The sequence below is a fragment of the Setaria viridis genome, chromosome 4 (genome assembly GCF_005286985.2).
Source record: "Setaria viridis chromosome 4, Setaria_viridis_v4.0, whole genome shotgun sequence".
In the NCBI taxonomy this organism is placed as follows: domain Eukaryota; kingdom Viridiplantae; phylum Streptophyta; class Magnoliopsida; order Poales; family Poaceae; genus Setaria; species Setaria viridis.
In genome coordinates, this window is record NC_048266.2 from 5,064,253 (window position 1) to 5,082,167 (window position 17,915).

The window sequence follows — 17,915 nt, forward strand, 5'->3', positions numbered from 1 at the left end:
AGCTGGCTGAGCAATATCAACAAGCTGCGGAGGACGTACTTAAGGAACTAGACCTGTAATGAAAAAACTATAAAATGTATCAATATGTGCCGTGGGGCAAGAAAATTTGTTGATTAACTTATATAAAGACAAAACCCCTTCCCTCCGTTGGTATGTTTTACAGGACACCGTATGGCCTAGGTGTTGGATGTTCACCATAGTTCGAAAACTGGGTGGGTTCGGGTGGCTCTTCAGATTGGATCTGGAATGACTACACAAGTTTTTCAAAAAGCACGGCAGCCAAGTTCTTGAGGCCAAAAGGGGCGCTGGGAAGGCCCGACACCAACCTTCTGAGGCGTAGTGCCGCCTAGGAGAGATTGATGCACTCAGCAATTGTGTTGCTGATGCGATCTAGCCCCACGATTAGATCGGAGGGCGTGGGTAGGCTAATTGTTGCGGGGATGCGCGGGACCCTCTCTGAGAGAGAGAGAGAGATATCACCGACCTACTGGGCAAGCGGCGTGATGATCCTCGGGTGGAGACCTTGCTCCATCGATGCAAATCCAACGGATGCCGAGCTGGCGATGGGTGCCGAGTCGACGACGGAGGTGGCGGAGTTGGATTCTACCGGCATGCTCTCGAAGCGGGGCTGGATCAGATCGGTGAGGAAGTCCTTCATGCACTCGGGGAAGATGACGCCGGGACAAGATGCCATCGAACTCGCTGGGGAGGATCTCACAATCATCCCTACCTGGCACGCCAACTATCGGATTTAGTGACCGGCAGTCCACCAGGGGGTTACTTAGATGGTAGATTTGTAGCCGGGGAGATCGCAAGATAAAAACTCGGATGGTAACATAGAGATGCAAGGTTTTAGACAGGTTCAAGCCTCCGGAGAGTAATACCCTACGTACTGTGTTTCGGTGGATTGTATTGCTGGTATGGGACGCGAAGAGTTGATGTTCATTGGGTTGAGGTAAGTTACCCTCGGGGGTGTCCCTGGCCGCCTTATATAGGCTAATGATCTAGGGTTACAAGTTGGATAGGATCTAATCCTAGTCGATTATTATATGGAAAGCAATCTGAGTCGGACTACAACAAGTATCCCATGATATCCGGGCAGAATCCGTTCGCCTGGCCTCCGGACTTGTGCTCCACGTATCTCCATACCTTGGCCCGCACGGCGTGGTCGGGCGGGACCACCTGTCAGGGCTGACCAGTATCCTGGTCGGTGGGGATCCATGGGTACCCTTATCCCTCAGTGTATTATGTTTAAAAATGAAGGGTAGTAGAAGCTCTACCATAGGTTGAATCAAGTAGTTTGAAAAATGACATGTATGGGAGTAGGGACAACATGAAAAATGTCCTTAAGTGAAATCCGCAACTAGGATGGCAATTTGATTAAGCATATAATAAAGAATAGAAGAAATATTTAAAAGCTGCTAATATAGGACAGCCGTGCAAATGATACCTGATAGCCATATTGAATGGCTATTTCAAGGCATTTTCCAAAAAGCTAAGTGCCTAGGCATGCTTGAAACTCCGCCACTTCTGTCACTATGCAATTTAAATTGCATTTATTAGCTTTAATGGAAGCAAAATTAGTTCACACACAAGTATGGCATGAAGATGACAAGAAAACGACAAAACAAAAACTTTTAAATAAAAATATTCTAGAAATTTTTTTTAGAAAAAGAAAAGGGCTTTCTAAAAACTTTTGGACAAAAAATTCTCTAAACCAAAAAAAGGAACATTTCATGAAAACTTTTTATAAAAGACATGTTCCAATGGAAAGACAATTCCATTGAAACATTTTTTTTGAAAGAAAATCTTTTTAAATGAAGTTTTAAAGAAAAAATAGAGAGGAGAAAACAAAGGAACAGCGAGATCCGCCCAATGATATTTACCTTTGCCTTACGAATCTAGCCGTCGGCGAGTGAAACTCGTCACGCCTTGCACCATAGCTCCACCTGCTCACATGGGTCCAAGGTCCAGCTAAACCTGTGTTGGGAAATGAATCGACGTGGAGAAGATGACAATACAGGTGCCGTTGCACGCTTGTGGAGACATTGATAGACAAATTAGTGGAAGCAAAGGGGAAACGCATGAAAGTAAAGTTAATTGGTCCATCCGGCGCATGTGTAGGCTGAGGAACTGGTGGTGCGTGGATTACATGGCCATGCAAGCGGCTCGTGAGCAGTGGCGTCGTGCGTTACCGATCATGCTAGTACATCGCATGATTCATATGATCATATCATGTTACATATATCCAATTTTGTAACATGATTGCATTATAATGAATTTATATAAATGTCCTTATCGTAACTGTAGCATATATATAACAATTGCACGAGCTTAACAATCCGGTACGTTGCATTCTCATAATTCAGATCAAGATCCAGTGAAAAGGCATATCAAATCTATCGCCCGCAATCAGCAAATTACTTGGAGAGTTGCTTGTGAATTGCAAAACTGCCAACATAATCCACAGGCTTGAGCTTTGGGAGTTGGCAGTACTGAAACTGAGGTACTGTTTCAGTATCTCAGTCGGCCAGATTGAGATTGCCTAGAATTGGAGCCTGCTTCAGTATGTGGCCGGTCAAGCTACCTTGAGAGTCGGCCATGCAGATGCTAGCAGCAAGCCAGCAAGTCATGTCCAATAAAAGACTAGATAACTAGTCCAAGCTCCAACCCCAACTGACCCGGAAGTGAATCACCGCCAGAATAGGAGCCAATTCTTCGTCAGCGACGAGCTAACCGCGAGCGTTTTCGGAAGCAACAACTTGATGCAGATAGATTTGAAGGAGTTCAAACACAAGAACACACGAACTGGTTACAACTTACAATATATTTTCTCAATCAGAACACATGAACACACTGAAGCTGCTGTCTAATGCAACATGAACACACTGAATACATGTACGCAATCACTACTCAACACACTGAACGAATGAGAGGAGATGTTGACGCGAGCATTTTAGAATGGAGAAAAAGAATAGGCATCTGGCTCCATACATACAAGGCAAATGACAAAACTTTCCGGCGGCCGCCGGGGGAGGCTAGCTGATCACTCAGACGGCGGGGAGCGGCTCGGCGGCGAAGAAGTCGTCGCCGATGTCGCTGAAGCCGCAGCCGTCCTCGCCCGGCCACATCGGGAGGTCGCCGAGGTGGCCGTCGTCGGGGAGGTGGTCGAGCCGCGGCGCGGCGATGTCGTCGAACAGGACGCCTAGGGCCGGGTCGTCGAACGGGGTGATGATGCCGGGGAACACGCCCTCCTCGAGCTCCGGGAGGATCGCGTCGGCGGAGAAGGGGGAGGCGTCTTTCTTGGCGGTGGAATCGGTGGCGTCCGTGGGCTTTAGCGCCAGCGGGGCCACCGCGTCGTCCGTCGTCTCGCCCGGCATTGCGGGGAGCACGGAGACCGGTGAGCCCACCAGCTGAGACTCGTCGCTGGACTCCTCGGCGGAGGAGAGGTCGGCCACTACGGCGGGAATGGCCTGGGGCGGCGGCACCACACGGACGGGTTTCGGCGGCGCTGCGGGGAAGTTGGTCGTCGCCGATGGCCCGCGGAGGCGGCGGGCCTCGCTGTCGTACATCCTCGCGGCCTCCTCGGCCGTGTCGAAGGTGCCCAGCCACACCCGCGCGTTCTTGTGCGGGTCGCGGATCTCCGCCGCGTACTTCCCCCACGGCCGCCTCCGCACGCCCCTGTAGCTTGGCTCCGCCGCGCGCGCCGCCGCCGGAACGCCCGGCAGTTTCCTCTTTCCACCACCGCCGGGAGCAACTCTACCGGCGGGCGCGGGAGCCGATGACGTTATGGCCCGACGCTGCTCCATGCGGATCTCCTTCACAAACTTGCGCACTCCTCGCGGCGTGGCGACGCCGGCGCCGGCCTCGGCCTCGTCGCCGGAGGAGTCCGTGGCGTCACGGTCGTCGCAGAAGATGCGAACCACTTTGCGGATCGCTGCCGCCTTGTGGGCTGCTTCCACCATTGCTCGCACTGACTTGTGGAAAACGAAGCGGGGGAGGGAGAGGAGATGACTCGGGGTGGAGGAGACGAGGAGGCTCGATCGTTGGCCCGTGAGAAATATAGGGGGTTGTTAAGAAAAGGAAAGAGAGAGGGAAGAGATCTCTTCCACAAACTTTAGGATCCACGGTTTAATTTGGCAAGCAGCCCAATCATTAAGGATTTGCTTGGCTAGGTTATCTCTTCATTAATACATTGCCATTTATTCCGAGATATTTTTCTAGTCGCAAAAATCTTCCCTCCGTTGGTTTTTTAGCGCGTTTTCAAATACAAATTCGGGAAGAAACTCGTGTAAATCATAAATTTAGTCAATACGAGGTCCACATGTAAGAGCTGTGTTGCGTAAAAAATATATGTCCGTTCACTTTGAAGATTTAGAAAATAATTACGAGGATCAAGGATCAAGCTGTAGTAGGCCAACAGTGTAACTGCTGGTGCAAATGACATCTGGGACCAGAAGGATCCGCGTACTGGAGATGGCATGAATGATTGGCAGCTCATCATTTTTGTCTACTTATTAATTTTCTTCCAAATTTGGAAACACTTTGGTAATGAACCGCTCTGTATGAATTTGACGTTCAGATTTGAAGGTTTCAGAAAATAATAACATGCCAATAACAAGTGTTGAGAAATTGTGGCGTGTATTGAAATATTATTTTAGAACGTTGGAAAAAATTAGAGCCCAATATGGTTTATGGCAAATTGTTTCAAAGGATTTTTAAGAAACTAGCAAATAAGAAATTAAGCCGATGACAAAACTTGAGGTCAAATTTTCAATATCTCCAGTTGAAAATTTAAGTTCAATATTATTAAGTTCGAAAGCTTAGTATTTGATCATGTAAACTGAATTTCATCAACTTGAAAACTTTCATAGGAAATTAAGTTGATGAAATTCATTTTTTCCTATACGGTTGAAAGTATTCGTATTATATCCTCTATTTCATAGAAAAATTTAACAATGTAACTTTGCACGATGACCAATCAAATATTATTTTTGTATGACTACATGTCTTCTAAATCGTCACATATTTATGTACATATGGTGCCAGGTTTTATTTCCTATTTGGACGAATTCAGATCTATTTGTAACACCTCACCATTTTGATATTGTTTTTTAAAAATACGAACAGAATGATGTTGAGTTACCCCATACACGACAATCCGTCCCACCGATAACGGCAATCTATGCCAGTTAACTGTGGACCTGATATGTGTTTTGCATATCATGGACCCACATCTGCGCATGCGTATACAAACTAGTGACGTTACGAGTAACAGATGAAGAGCATGTTTGGTCTGCATCCAGCTCACAGCATGTTTGGTCTGCATCCAGCTGAGCTTTACCAACACATGGGTGCACACACGATTTGGCAAAGCTTTCCGTTGCCCCGGTCCCACCCCGCGTGTGGGCATGAAAAACAATAGTCGTGGATGAGCCATTTTTTCGTGCTGAACTAAACGACGGCCCAAGCTACATGGGCACGCCAACTTTCAGCAAGGCGCCGAACCAAACAAGCCCCGAAGAACTTTATAGCTGTAAATTACTTATGTTAAGATTATTGGCAGCTCACCATAACCCAGTAACTCAATCTTAGTACTTATTTAGTTTTCTCGTACTATACCTATATACTAGTGTTTGCTAGTCAAATCTAGTGCATATGCTGTGCGTTACATACATTATTTTTCATATTTGTTTTACCATGGCAAAATCATGTGCATATCATGATGAACAACATTTTTCTGAACACCCAACATGAGGAACAACACGAATCCCTGGCATTCATGCTAAAAATTTTGTAGTCGAAGCAGGGTCTCGGACCTTCAAGTACCATTTTATTCTCCAAGCATGAATTTTGGGCGAAAGCAAATTATAAGCCTTTCTAAGTAAAAAGAAGCAAATTGTAAATTGCATCAAATACAACCGGAGGGTTTTGCAAAAAAAAAACATTCGTAAGAACTAAAACGGCCAAAAGTGTGGCAATGAGGAATCGGCATTCAGTAGAGGTGAAGACAGAACAGGGGGGGTGTACTAACCAATTAGTGACATACGGTGTCTATTCAGATAACCACAAAATTTCAGAATGATTGGCCGTCCAAGAGAGAATGAACAGACCCAACCCAAGCGTGTCCACTCTTGTCCATTGCCGAGACGATCGAAAGGAGCCATCACACAGCAAGGGATGTTTGGTGAGATGCACTAGCTGCTCATTTTCTTTCTTGTGCTCGGAAAGACGACAAACGTTTGCTTTTTGCGTCGCCACAAAAAAAAAATCAGGAGGATGCTTGTAGAGCTTTGCTGTCATGTACAGCCGTTGGTACATTATATAGTTTAGATTAGAAGTGACGTGGCCAGCCACGTTTGGATCTTCTCTGTCGTTCATATTCCCAAAGGCTTGTCGGGCACGGTACGTTGACGTTCGAACTCGGCAGGGCAAAGATGAAATGGTTCGGTCAGATTGTTCAGAACTCGAGAGATTAGCAACTGCACTAGCACCAAGTTCTTTGATCCGACTTTGTCACTGATCCTGCGGCACTAACAAAAAGTTAACAGCGCTTAAGTACGTCCAAACTCAAAAATCCAAATCGCAGCCTTTTTGTCACCACAGGATTTTTAAACCTGCCGCTGCTGGTGATGATCAACTCGGGTCAATTTCTATGGTGATCTATGTGATCCGACTGAGTAAAACCCGAGCCAATCCCCAGGCGCTCGCGCACGCACGTCCGACGCGCCCCCGGACAGCGGAAAAACCAAGCGCGGCGGGCACCAGGGCCGGAGCCAAGCCAGCGTCGTCGTCGCTCGTCGGCACCAGCCGACGCCGAACCGCAACGCAAAGGCAAGGGGATCCTGGAGATGCCGAGCCCGCGCGGGTGCGGGGGGCGGTAGCGGACGAACGCGAGCCGGCCGGCGGGCGGGCGCAAGCCCCGGCAGCAGGAGCTAGCGGCCATCGCAACGGACAAAGGCCAGAGGCGTGGGTGTGGGGAACGGAAAGGCGGGCGCTGTTGTGACGCGACGGCCGTGTGGGTGCACCGGAGGGAACGGACGAGGCTTTGACTGACCTGGCCCCTCTCCCCCTCCGGCCAGTGGGCCGCTAGTTTAAGGAAAGACGGCGCCGGATCTTTTTCTAAATCGGTGGATCGGTGGACGTGACTGGTACTGGCACTGTTATCTCCAGGATAACAGAAGCCAATGAATGTTGTGTGTGCGTGGTTGATTATTCCCGAACATGGAACCTGGAGGAGGGTTGCCAAGTTTGTTTCTGTATACGACCGCACGAGCGAGCCACCGCCGCAAAACGGGCAGAGGAGCCCAGGCCGCGGCGAACCGTCCCTGATTTTTTTCCCACCCGAATCACCGCTTCTCTCTCTCTCTCTCCACCGCCGGAAGCGGGCTACGGCCGGTACCCGTGATCCGCTCATCATCCATCGTCGTCGTCCGCAAGCCACGCGGATCGCGCGCGGATTGGCGACCTCCGCGCTAATTTGGTGACCCCGCCCGATCCGTCGTCTGCACATCATAAAAAGCCCTAAAAAAAAGCCCGCACGTAGAAGCCCACCCATCCTAGATGACCCGGCCTGGCTGGCAGCGGACCGGCACGTGCGGCGGCCCAAACAATAGCTGGATTCCGTCTTGTATGCACAATCGTCAAAAAAGGCCCCGCACACACCTTCAAAAGAAAAAACCCGCACGTCGAAGCCCATCTGAGAGGACCCGGCGGTGGCCTGCTGGGCAGCCGGACCAGCACGTGCGGCCCAATAACTGGATTGCTTGCTGCGTCGCCAAACCGAGAGCCTCACCTCCTTCGCAAACACCGCGTCGTCTCCTCTCCTCCGAGTTTTCCAACCAGACCGCGTGATCCGACTCTCCGACCCCGCTCGCTCTCGCCGGAGCGCCTCCACACCCTCCAGCGCGACCAGTCCGTCCCCACCGACCGCGCTACGCGGCGCCCGATGGAGTACGACTTCCGGGGCCGGCCGGGCTCGGGATCCTACGGGGCGCCTCCGGGGGCCGCCGCGCCCGGCGGCGGCTCGTCGCTCTACCCGCGCGTCGGCCAGCCGACCCACGGCGGGGGCGGGGGCGGGTCCGCCACCGCGTCGCCGCGGGCCGCGCCGTACCACCATGGGCCCGGGGCGGGCTCCGGGTCCTCGGCTCCCATCGTGACGCCGCTGGCTCCAACCTCCACCTCCTCGAGTAATTCTCCCCGTTTCCCACTTTATGCACGTATCCGATTGACTCCACGGTTGGTTCGAATTGGTCCCGGAGCGGAGAGCTGCGCGCTATGTGCTCGATCGAATGCACCATGCTGAATTGTCTGTCGGGCTGAATTGGATGGCTTTTGGGGGCTGTTAGGTCAGCAGATCTCTTGTTGGTTTGGGTTCTGATTGTAGGGATCACGATGTGGGAACTGATAAAATCTAACCCTGAAACTTGACAACTGTAGCACTTGGCTTTGTCCATCTAGTAACTATCTCCGAGTTGGATTACTCCCGAGGGAATGCTGGGAAGTTGAATACCAGCAAATTCGAATGATATGAGCCAAATTGAATTTCACTTTAAATTTTTCTTGTGACAAAGCTTGATGGCTGCTGCTAGTGCAACTTAGCTGGATACTAAGACATGAATCGGTTATAACCATGGTTCTATAAGTACTTATAGGTGTTTGCATGTGCTGGATTAGTATACGTGTTTGCATATGCTTTTGTCTTCAGATGCCAAATGCTCATGAAATGTTTCAGTAATTTTGAGATAATGGGATTGTGTATACGTTCGTTCCCTGTCTTCTTATCAACATAATTGAAGTTGATAAGATGCTAAACTTGCCTAGGCTCATGGATGTATTCTATTTTTTGTAATTACCGGACGCAACAAAGTAGTTGGTAATTTTGGTAATTGTGTTTCTGTGTTTTAATGTTTCCATCTTGCAAAATATGAATGAACTGCTTACTAGCGTTCCCTGTTTGCTTGTTCTCAATAACAGTTTGTTTTCTAATAATATCGTGTTCTTATTGTGCAGAAGTGGGCATACAAGTTGCGATAAAGCCTGAATTCCGCATTACCCCTCCTGTGAGTAATTTAATTTCTTAGCGAACTACATTTCTTTTGTTTTCTCAAGTGAACTCCAGTGAGATTGAATGTTTGCCTAGCTGTTAGACAAATGTTGGTATGTTGTTAATTCATATGTAAATATGGAAGTTACGGCAAGATGGCTGGGAATTTACGGCAATCGAATGGTTGATCTGTTGTGGGTCACCTGTCCAGTGACCATCTGAGCACCATTAACAAATCTTACTTGTTTATCTATTTCTTGATGAACAATAACCCTTCTGCCAGCCCACTGTAGATAGCAAGTGCAGCTTATTCCTTGATGAGTGAACAGCTAGAATGGAAGTATGTTTAAACAATACAATGAACTAATATTTGTGCTAAATTCTGTTTTTGCTAGAAAAATTACTGGTGGCTTCTGTTAATTTTGTGCAGCCATATATATCTGCTGGTTATAATCTCGGTGTTATATTTTGTAGCCAACTAAGTTGAAATGTATCAGGATGCAATTCATACTATATGTGGGCTCCATCTATGTGTCATACTGTATGTGGGTCTATCTAGTGTTTTATTTTTCTGTTCCTAGAACTGCACTCTACCATTCTTCAAGATTCCATTCACATTGTATGGTTATTGAGCAAACCCTATTTGTTGCATGGCATCAAGTGTTGTGCTATTCAAGTTTTCCTCAATTCACATGTTGATTTTGGAATTCATGATCTTCTAATTAGTGTCATCTTTTCAGCCTCAATTGCCACCACAGATGGTCGAAATTCCTCGCAGCACCTTCAACTTTGATTTTGAGTATGAGAGAAGGATTCTTGCTGAGGCAGAGAAGGAGAACCCCAACTGGAGTAAGTTTGTGGTAGAAAGACAGGCCCCACCACCGCCTGTGCCACAGCAGGTTAGAGAGCTCCTTCTACTTCTGTCTTTCATATATGATATATCAAAAATCCTTACATGGTTACTGTTGGATAAAGTTTCATCTGGTCCCTAGCAGAAAAAGGGTCTTAAGTTGTTTATAGACTTGTTTTTGTTTATTTCCTTATGTAACTAATGCCCCCTAGTAGTTACTAAACTTTGCCCTTCCACCATTCCTCCACTTTGTTCATGTTGTTGATAGACTGGTTTGTTGTATGGCGTTAATTCAAAAAACTAGAAGTGCTTATTAACTTGCTCATTGAAGCAACAATAAATTGATACTAAAAATCAGTAAATCACGTATCTGAAGATTCAACCTGGTCTGCCTGAACATTCAACAATAAATCAAGTGGAATGAGGAGCCACGAGATTTAGGCACAGTTTATAAGAAGCTGCATTACTTTGACTCTGTTCTTTTGTTTTCTGGTCCTGTTCTGCCTGACACCCTGTATTGATGCAAAAAAAAAAAGTGCGCCTGCAGATTACATTTTTCTCAAAGTCTGTTGTTAACCCCACAATTTTAGATCAGAAAGTAAATATCACTTACAACCAAATTTGACTATTGTGGTGATAACTGATACCAGTTCTTTGCCAATTTGTTTGGTTTAATCAGGAAAAAAACCAGTGCACATATGCTCTGATTTGTTCATAATCGAGCATTATACTTTAAGTTGTTCAAAACGCAGAACATACTGTTTGGTGATGTAGCTGTCCTTGACCTTTAATGGGCATATAATATAGTTAATGTATTTGGTTATCTCAGGGTACCCTTCATTTTTTGTTAATCCATTTTAGCGCATTTTCATTTGTCCATGCTCATATGTGTCCAAGCTTTCCTTCAACAATAACATATCTGCAACAAGAACATAGTTATAATATCCAACTTTTCAGTTGACTAAGTGAACTCCTATGGTCCTATGCTAGTACAGCCATTTGATGAAATTTCTGTTCTTGGAGAGTAACTTAGTGAAATTTGATATTACAATCTTGTAACTTCATTCTAGCTTCCTCACCTCACTATCATATTATGGGTAGTGCATGCCAATCAGATGTTGAAAATAAATTCTATTGATTGAATAACTGGCATTCTCATTTTCCTTTTGCAGGCTAGACCAGCATCCTCAGGGTCAGGGGATCCAGTTGTGGACAAGTATGTCTCCATGGGGCTTGGGCGTGAAGCTGTCTCATTTGCCGTGTTGAATTATGGAGATAATCCTGCAAAGGCATGCTCCTTTTCTTCCTGTTGTATTTTTTATTAATACTATTTTAGCACCATTAATCATGAAAATATGGCTCTCTGATAGCTAAAGTCTCTTTAATGACAATAACTATATACACCTTATCTCTATTCGAATTTGCAGGTAATTAAATCCACCTTTTCATGTTTCATGTGCTAATTCTTTTCTCCCAAGTGTCCGCTATTTTTTTTTAATTGGATGTTTCCAGAGATAAACCACTGAAATATTATCGTGAGCAGATTTGCAATCAGCTTTATTTTTCTAGTCTGTTGGGGGTTTATGTTGCTTACTCGTTTTTCATGATCATCAATTGCCATTCACCAGTATTGGTCACACCAATTGCCATTCACTAGGAAGTGAGTCTAGCTCAACTGGTTAGGGTGGGAGGTGTGGTCGTGCATCCTAACTACTCAGGTTCGAGTCCCCTCTTGCTCGAATTTGGGTGCATATTTTCTTCTTCTTAATGAAAAACCGCCTAGGTCCTCCTAGGTTGGATCTCGTTTAATTATAATGTTCTTATAGAACTTAATATGGTGAGTATGTTTTTGACATGTACAGATGTACCTCAGTTCAGCTGGGATAATTTCAGTTTGGCAATTGAGCAAATTTAAACTGCAAAAAATAATATACAGTGAACATACAAGCTGTTTTTTTAAAGGTAGGTACGAGAAACAAAATAAGTTGACATGTAAAAATAGTTTAAGCTGAGATATTCCCCGGGTAGTCAGTTTGCATTATGTATGCTATTCATCTAACGTGCAATTTTCTATTTCTGCTGTGGCATGTCCATCAAATTGGACAAGTATTCACCTCTTTCTACCTTGTATCCAGGTGAAGGAGTTTGTGAAATCGTACAACATCCTCCACGAGATGGGCTTCACATCACCAAACGTCCCCGAGCTGCTGGCGATCCACGACAACGACCCTGACAAAGTCATCCAGCGCCTCCTCTCCTCGCCGTCCTGATCCCAGAGCAAGACGCGCGCCCGGACAGTTGCGTATGTATACCACATCCGTGTACAGCCCTGCCCTACGCTGGCAACCATCTTATGCATGTCAAATGTTTATGGAGATACGCGTGGTTCTACTCCAATCTACGTGTTAGCTGCCGCTAGTTTTGTGAACCGAGTAACATGGTTTGTATGTTGTATCCCGTTACCCGTTTGGTGTTTTTCTCTTTTTGCACCGCTTGTTTCACCACTGAGTCTCTTTCGCAGCGTACATGTAGTGCAACAGGATGTTTGCTGACCGATGATCCTGGTTGATAAACGGCATGAACTTTGCTCCGTGACCGCGAGTTTGTCCATTTTATTGAGTAGATCGTTTTTCAGCTTCTTCCTGCACTCGGTGACGAGCCAGCGACCGAACTCTTCTTAGGTTCGCTGTCCCAGACGGATTCTGACTGCGGAGGATTACGATTGGTTACGCTCGGGCGGTATCCACCCGTCCTCTGTGACGGCTGTGTGACGTGCAGACACGATTCCAACGGACTGCTAGTGAAGGATCAGTTGCGAGCTGCAGTGCTCTGGCTTCCGGATGGACGCATCTGACACCTGTTCGATCAGCACAAAGAAACTTTTCAAACACCCCCGCACCCCCCCCCCCCCCCCACCCCCCCACCCCACACACACACAAAAAAAAAAAGTTGCGTGAAGATACAGCGGCGTCTGAATATGGCCGAGAAGTCCTAAAACAATTTGTCGGTCGCTGGGCTCCACTACAGAGGACAGACCGGTGCAAGTGTGCGGCTGCTACTGCTAACGTCTGCTAGGAACGGCATGGACAGCAAGCATGAGCAGCCTACATGTTAGTATACCAGTGTCTCTAATGACAGCACTACTGCTTTGTCAAAGCCAGGTCGAAAATTATTTTTTTCTCACGAGAAAGAAGAACCGAAAAGATGGCAAATTTCCAGCTCAAAGCCACAACTCTCCTTTTTCCAATATAAACGTTTCGACGTTTGCGCTGCGCCTTCTCCACTCGACAGTTCCGACACACCGCACCGTTCTGCCACCATGGGGACTGCGCGGCTGCTGCTCCTCCTCGCGGCGGCGGCGCTGTGCTGCGCCTCCGCCTCCCCGGCGGCGAAGGGCGGGAGCTGCAGCAAGTTCCCCGCCCTGTTCAACTTCGGCGACTCCAACTCCGACACGGGCGGCTTCTGGGCCGCGTTCCCGGCGCAGCGGGGCCCGTTCGGTATGACCTACTTCGGCAAGCCGGCCGGCCGCGCCTCCGACGGCCGCCTCGCCATCGACTTCATAGGCACGCACGCGTTGTTACATGTTCTTGTCACCTCTTCGCTGACAGATTCTGAGGAGACAACGGTGTTCTTCTTTGATCGACAGCGCAGGCCATGGGGCTGCCGCTGCTCAGCCCCTACCTGCAGTCCATCGGCTCGGACTTCCGGCGCGGCGCCAACTTCGCTACGCTGGCGTCGACGGCGCTGCTGCCCAACACGTCGGTGTTCGTCGCTGGAATCAGCCCCTTCTCCCTCGCTATCCAGCTCAACCAGATGAAGGAGCTCAGGGACAGAGCCATCAGCTCCGACGGCAACAATGGTATGGCAAAACGCTCAAGCACTCTCCTGTCACTTTCAATCAAGTAGCCGAAAATTACAGAAAACAAGCTCTGAACTTTCTGACGGAAAGGGACAGAAGAGAAACGGATAGCCAGAGGCTCAGATCTGTGCATGTGTCGGCAGGAGCTAGATAGGATATAGGACATGATTTTTGCATGACAACTCTGATCTTTTTCACCACCCCCCCCCCCCCCCCCCCCCATATGTGATTGTGATCTGTAACTGTAGAGATAGCACCACTGGCATGGTATATTGGTATGGCAGTGTTAAATTTGATGATTTCGTTCGCTGAACAGCGAGTACTTATATTACAGCCTAGACAGTTACATGCCTTTCTGAAGGAGTCAGTTGTTGAATGCTTTGTAGGCCAACTCCCTCCTCTTGATATCTTTGGACATGCTCTTTATACAATAGACATCGGCCAAAATGATTTCACCTCAAACCTAGGATCCCTCGGCGTCGAAACGGTCAAGCAAAGTCTCCCTTCAGTTGTCAACCAAATCTCGTGGACAATACAGGTAAGTAGTAGAAAAGGTAATTAGCTTAAAATGAAGTGATCAGAAGAATTGGGGAGTAAGTTATCTTAATGGCGCCTTTGACCTACTCAATTTGTTTTTTCAGGATCTGTATAACATCGGAGCCCGCAACTTCATGGTGTTCAACATGGCGCCCATCGGATGTTACCCGGCATTCCTCACAGAGCTTCCACATAGCAGCAATGACTTGGACGAATTTGGATGCATGACAACATACAATAGTGGAGTAGTCTACTACAATGAACTACTGAACAACAGTTTGGCTGAGGTCAGGAAGAAGCTGCATGATGCATCTATTGTGTATGTCGACAAGCATACTGTAACACTCGAGCTGTTCAGGCATCCTGATGCTCATGGTAAGCTGTCTGAAATATTTTGCAGCATCTGATCAGGAACATGAGTCAGTTTTTTTCATTGCCAAATTTGGTTCATATCCATATCCAGCAATGCACCTAACAATCTTATCATTATTTCAGGGCTGGAGTATGGGACTAAGGCTTGCTGCGGATACGGCGGTGGAGCTTACAACTTTAACCAAAATGTTTACTGTGGCAACAGCAAGACAGTGAACGGCCAAACTGTAACCGCAACAGCTTGTGGAGATCCGCAGAACTACGTGAGCTGGGATGGAATACATGCCACTGAAGCAGCAAACAAGATCATAGCTTCTGCAGTAATTAGTGGCTCCTATTCGTATCCACCCTCAAAGCTCTGCAGCCCATAGACTGATCACATAATCATTCAGTTGAACTCAGCTATTGCTGAAACAATACTATCAAAGAATATGTTTTAGCTAAAGATGATGAAGATAGTACTAGTACAGAGATGTCTTGGCTGGCAAATAAGGAGATCAGACTCCAAATTTTAAATAAAGAGTAAAAACTCGTTTCAGTTCTTAATAGGACCACTGCAGGTTATACTTTTAGATTAGTGTACACTGCAAAGTTCAGAATTCAGAGCACAGAATCACTAAATGGCAAATTTTGCAATTCCTGCAAACAAACCCCCAACTTTCTGATTTGTAAGAACCACTTGATCCGGTTGCTCAACGTACGCATCCACTTATTCAAAATTAGCAATGGCCTCAGAATTAAACTGAAGGTCCATTCAAACTGCAAGCACAAACCAACCGCAATCCTGCATAAAGGTTTTGACACCAACAAATGGCAAAACTAAAGGGTATTGCAGTCCATAACTTACACTAAGAATAAGCTGTGCCATGCCATTGTTTCCCTCATACTAGATCACTACAGGTTGTACAATTTTCAGATCCCAGCATCAGACCTAACTGCAAACGATGTTTGTAAATAAATTAAATATTCACCAATCTGTTCCAAATTGGAACGGCCACATCAAAATCTCAGCCGTATCCAAACAGTCAATCTAAGCAACAAGCACAAACAAGTCACAATCCATCACATGGGTCATTTCAAGAACAGATTCAGAGAGCCTAACAAAGAAACCTGTACTAGCAATTCAGCAGAGCATCACAAACTTCCACTGCATTTCTGTCGATTTGACAACTGGTAGTCATAAATTCATAATTCATCGATAGCACCAGCACATTGCAGGAACCCAATAACAACGCAACGCCTAGAAGAACACGACGACAGCAGCCTAAACACCTAGTAGCAGCAACCAAGCGCGGGAAGCGAAACGCCTAGGCGCGCTCCCCGCGGATGCGGCGCGCGAGCTGGATGTCCTTGGGCATGATGGTGACGCGCTTGGCGTGGATGGCGCAGAGGTTGGTGTCCTCGAAGAGCCCCACGAGGTAGGCCTCCGCGGCCTCCTGCAGCGCGGCGACGGCCGAGGACTGGAACCGGAGGTCGGTCTTGAAGTCCTGCGCGATCTCCCGCACCAGCCGCTGGAAGGGGAGCTTCCGGATCAGCAGCTCCGTGCTCTTCTGGTACTTGCGGATCTCACGGAGCGCGACGGTGCCCGGGCGGAAGCGGTGGGGCTTCTTCACGCCGCCCGTCGCCGGGGCCGACTTCCGCGCCGCCTTCGTCGCCAGCTGCTTCCGCGGCGCCTTGCCGCCGGTGGACTTGCGCGCCGTCTGCTTCGTGCGGGCCATCGCCGAGGGGATTGGGATGGGTCCGGTGGGGAGCTGGGGAATCGGAGGCGGAGAGGTTGGGCGGGCGTTTGAAATGGAGACGGGAGATTTGCTTCTGCGGCGGGGAATTGGGGGCGAGACGGGGAGGTATAAATAGGAGGCGGGTCGATTTGGCGCTCGGAGCGCGGAAATTTTTCGTTTGGAATTTGGCTGGGCGCGGGGGGAGGTGGGGTGGGCAACGTCGGATCGCGTTGGAATGGAGGGTGCCGATTCGATTTTGCGGGTGTCACGCGGATCGCGATCCGTGGGTGGTGAGCGGCAGCCATTGGCACGCCGCCATCTGGCAGGTCCTTTGTGTTGGGAATTGGAGGTTACTCGCGGCTATGCTACGGCCACTAGCGAAGCAGCTACTTTGAGAGGCTACTGCAACTGCAACTGCAAAACAGAAGTAGTGCAATTTTGAGGCTATGAACATTCCATGACTGCATGGCATTGCTTACTTTCAAGTTACCTGCGGCTAGGGATGCCATCGGCATCACGGTCATCGTCGTCATCCTGGGTGTGAATTAACAGTCAAGCAGAAGCAAGCAGGGAGGAACAAAGAGCAAACAAGCAAGCAAGATCGGGAACTGTGGCTGCCATCACCATCAGCCACGAGCTAGTGTGCGCTAGCAAGCTAAAATGGAGCTTGGAGACGCAGGACTAGAAGGGGAGGAAAAAGAACACGGATAAAACAAGAAAAGTTAAGGAGAAAAAGAGCTTTGTCCTTGGCCTGAAGATCAAAAGAAAACAAATCACCAAGCGGCGTTGGCAAGCTAAACTAGAAGAAACTCAAGACGAACAAAAGCACCAAGCTCTACGGATCGCCAACGCCAAGTATAACAACCGGAGCATGCATGTCTACTCTTGCAACCACATCAAAGAACTAGTTGCTGATCGCAGGTTGATGCCACCACCAAGCAATGCAGCTTGCCGAGCCTGCCGCGTCCCGCGGACAAAGGAGACCTCACAGTCACACGCAGCTTGTCATCGTGAATGGGAGATTAAGGGCATGTTTGGTTGGAGTCCTGAACAACTCGCCTGACAAAAAATGCTGCCTGGAAGTAGCATGCAAACTTGTTAGTTTTTGCATGGATAGGCAAATTTTGAGATGAGTTGTTTGGTTGGAAGCCTGAGCCTTAGAAATTAAATAGCCATTCATTCTTCATTTAGGCAGTGTATTAAAACAAACAACTTAAAAAGGAATTCGTGAAATAATCTGCCATCGATGCGGCTTTACACATTAATACTGATTCTTTTCTTTTGGTCATGTCCGTTTAAGCAATGTCCGCTCAAAGAAAAACAACAGAAACAAAAAGAAGAGAAAGAAACAAGGAATAAAGGAGTACTGCCAAATCTAGAAAAAAAACAAAAGAAAGCAAAGGATAACCATTGGCTAAATCCATATCCTTGGAAATCACCGATGCTTGTTCGGCAGCCAACAGAAGTGATAGCGGTGGCAGCTTAACAATCGTAATTGGTGGCTCCAGGCCCAGGCAAGGAAGCCAGGCGCTC

General features: G+C 47.6%; 4 protein-coding genes across 6 annotated transcripts; 2 read left to right on the forward strand and 2 right to left on the reverse strand.

The window, feature by feature from the left end:
* Positions 1-3,050: 3,050 nt before the first annotated feature.
* Positions 3,051-4,354, reverse strand: LOC117853350 (ethylene-responsive transcription factor CRF6). Its single transcript, XM_034735736.2, has one exon. The coding sequence runs from the start codon at positions 3,963-3,965 to the stop codon at positions 3,051-3,053; it is 915 nt and encodes a 304-aa protein (XP_034591627.1). The 5' UTR covers positions 3,966-4,354.
* A 3,446-nt stretch (positions 4,355-7,800) lies between these two features.
* Positions 7,801-12,486, forward strand: LOC117852876 (uncharacterized). Of its 3 annotated transcripts, XR_004639964.2 has the most exons (7): positions 7,801-8,189; positions 9,013-9,062; positions 9,787-9,945; positions 11,069-11,185; positions 11,525-11,614; positions 11,759-11,858; positions 12,032-12,273. XR_004639964.2 is itself a non-coding variant. In XM_034735163.2 (5 exons), the coding sequence occupies exons 1-5, from the start codon at positions 7,949-7,951 to the stop codon at positions 12,164-12,166; spliced, it is 702 nt and encodes a 233-aa protein (XP_034591054.1). In that variant the 5' UTR covers positions 7,812-7,948; the 3' UTR covers positions 12,167-12,486. The 3 variants fall into 3 exon arrangements, 1 of the variants encoding a protein (XP_034591054.1); XR_004639963.2 differs by lacking the exon at positions 11,759-11,858 and having other exon boundaries at positions 12,032-12,170; XM_034735163.2 differs by lacking the exons at positions 11,525-11,614; positions 11,759-11,858 and having other exon boundaries at positions 7,812-8,189; positions 12,032-12,486.
* A 395-nt stretch (positions 12,487-12,881) lies between these two features.
* On the forward strand, positions 12,882-15,210 carry LOC117852875 (GDSL esterase/lipase At4g01130). The gene is made up of 5 exons (XM_034735162.2): positions 12,882-13,459; positions 13,543-13,755; positions 14,142-14,293; positions 14,397-14,667; positions 14,788-15,210. The coding sequence occupies exons 1-5, from the start codon at positions 13,216-13,218 to the stop codon at positions 15,033-15,035; spliced, it is 1,128 nt and encodes a 375-aa protein (XP_034591053.1). The 5' UTR covers positions 12,882-13,215; the 3' UTR covers positions 15,036-15,210.
* A 588-nt stretch (positions 15,211-15,798) lies between these two features.
* On the reverse strand, positions 15,799-16,501 carry LOC117852877 (histone H3.2). The gene has a single exon (XM_034735164.2). It carries the CDS (start codon positions 16,380-16,382, stop codon positions 15,972-15,974), a length of 411 nt encoding a protein of 136 aa, XP_034591055.1. The 5' UTR covers positions 16,383-16,501; the 3' UTR covers positions 15,799-15,971.
* Positions 16,502-17,915: the final 1,414 nt, after the last annotated feature.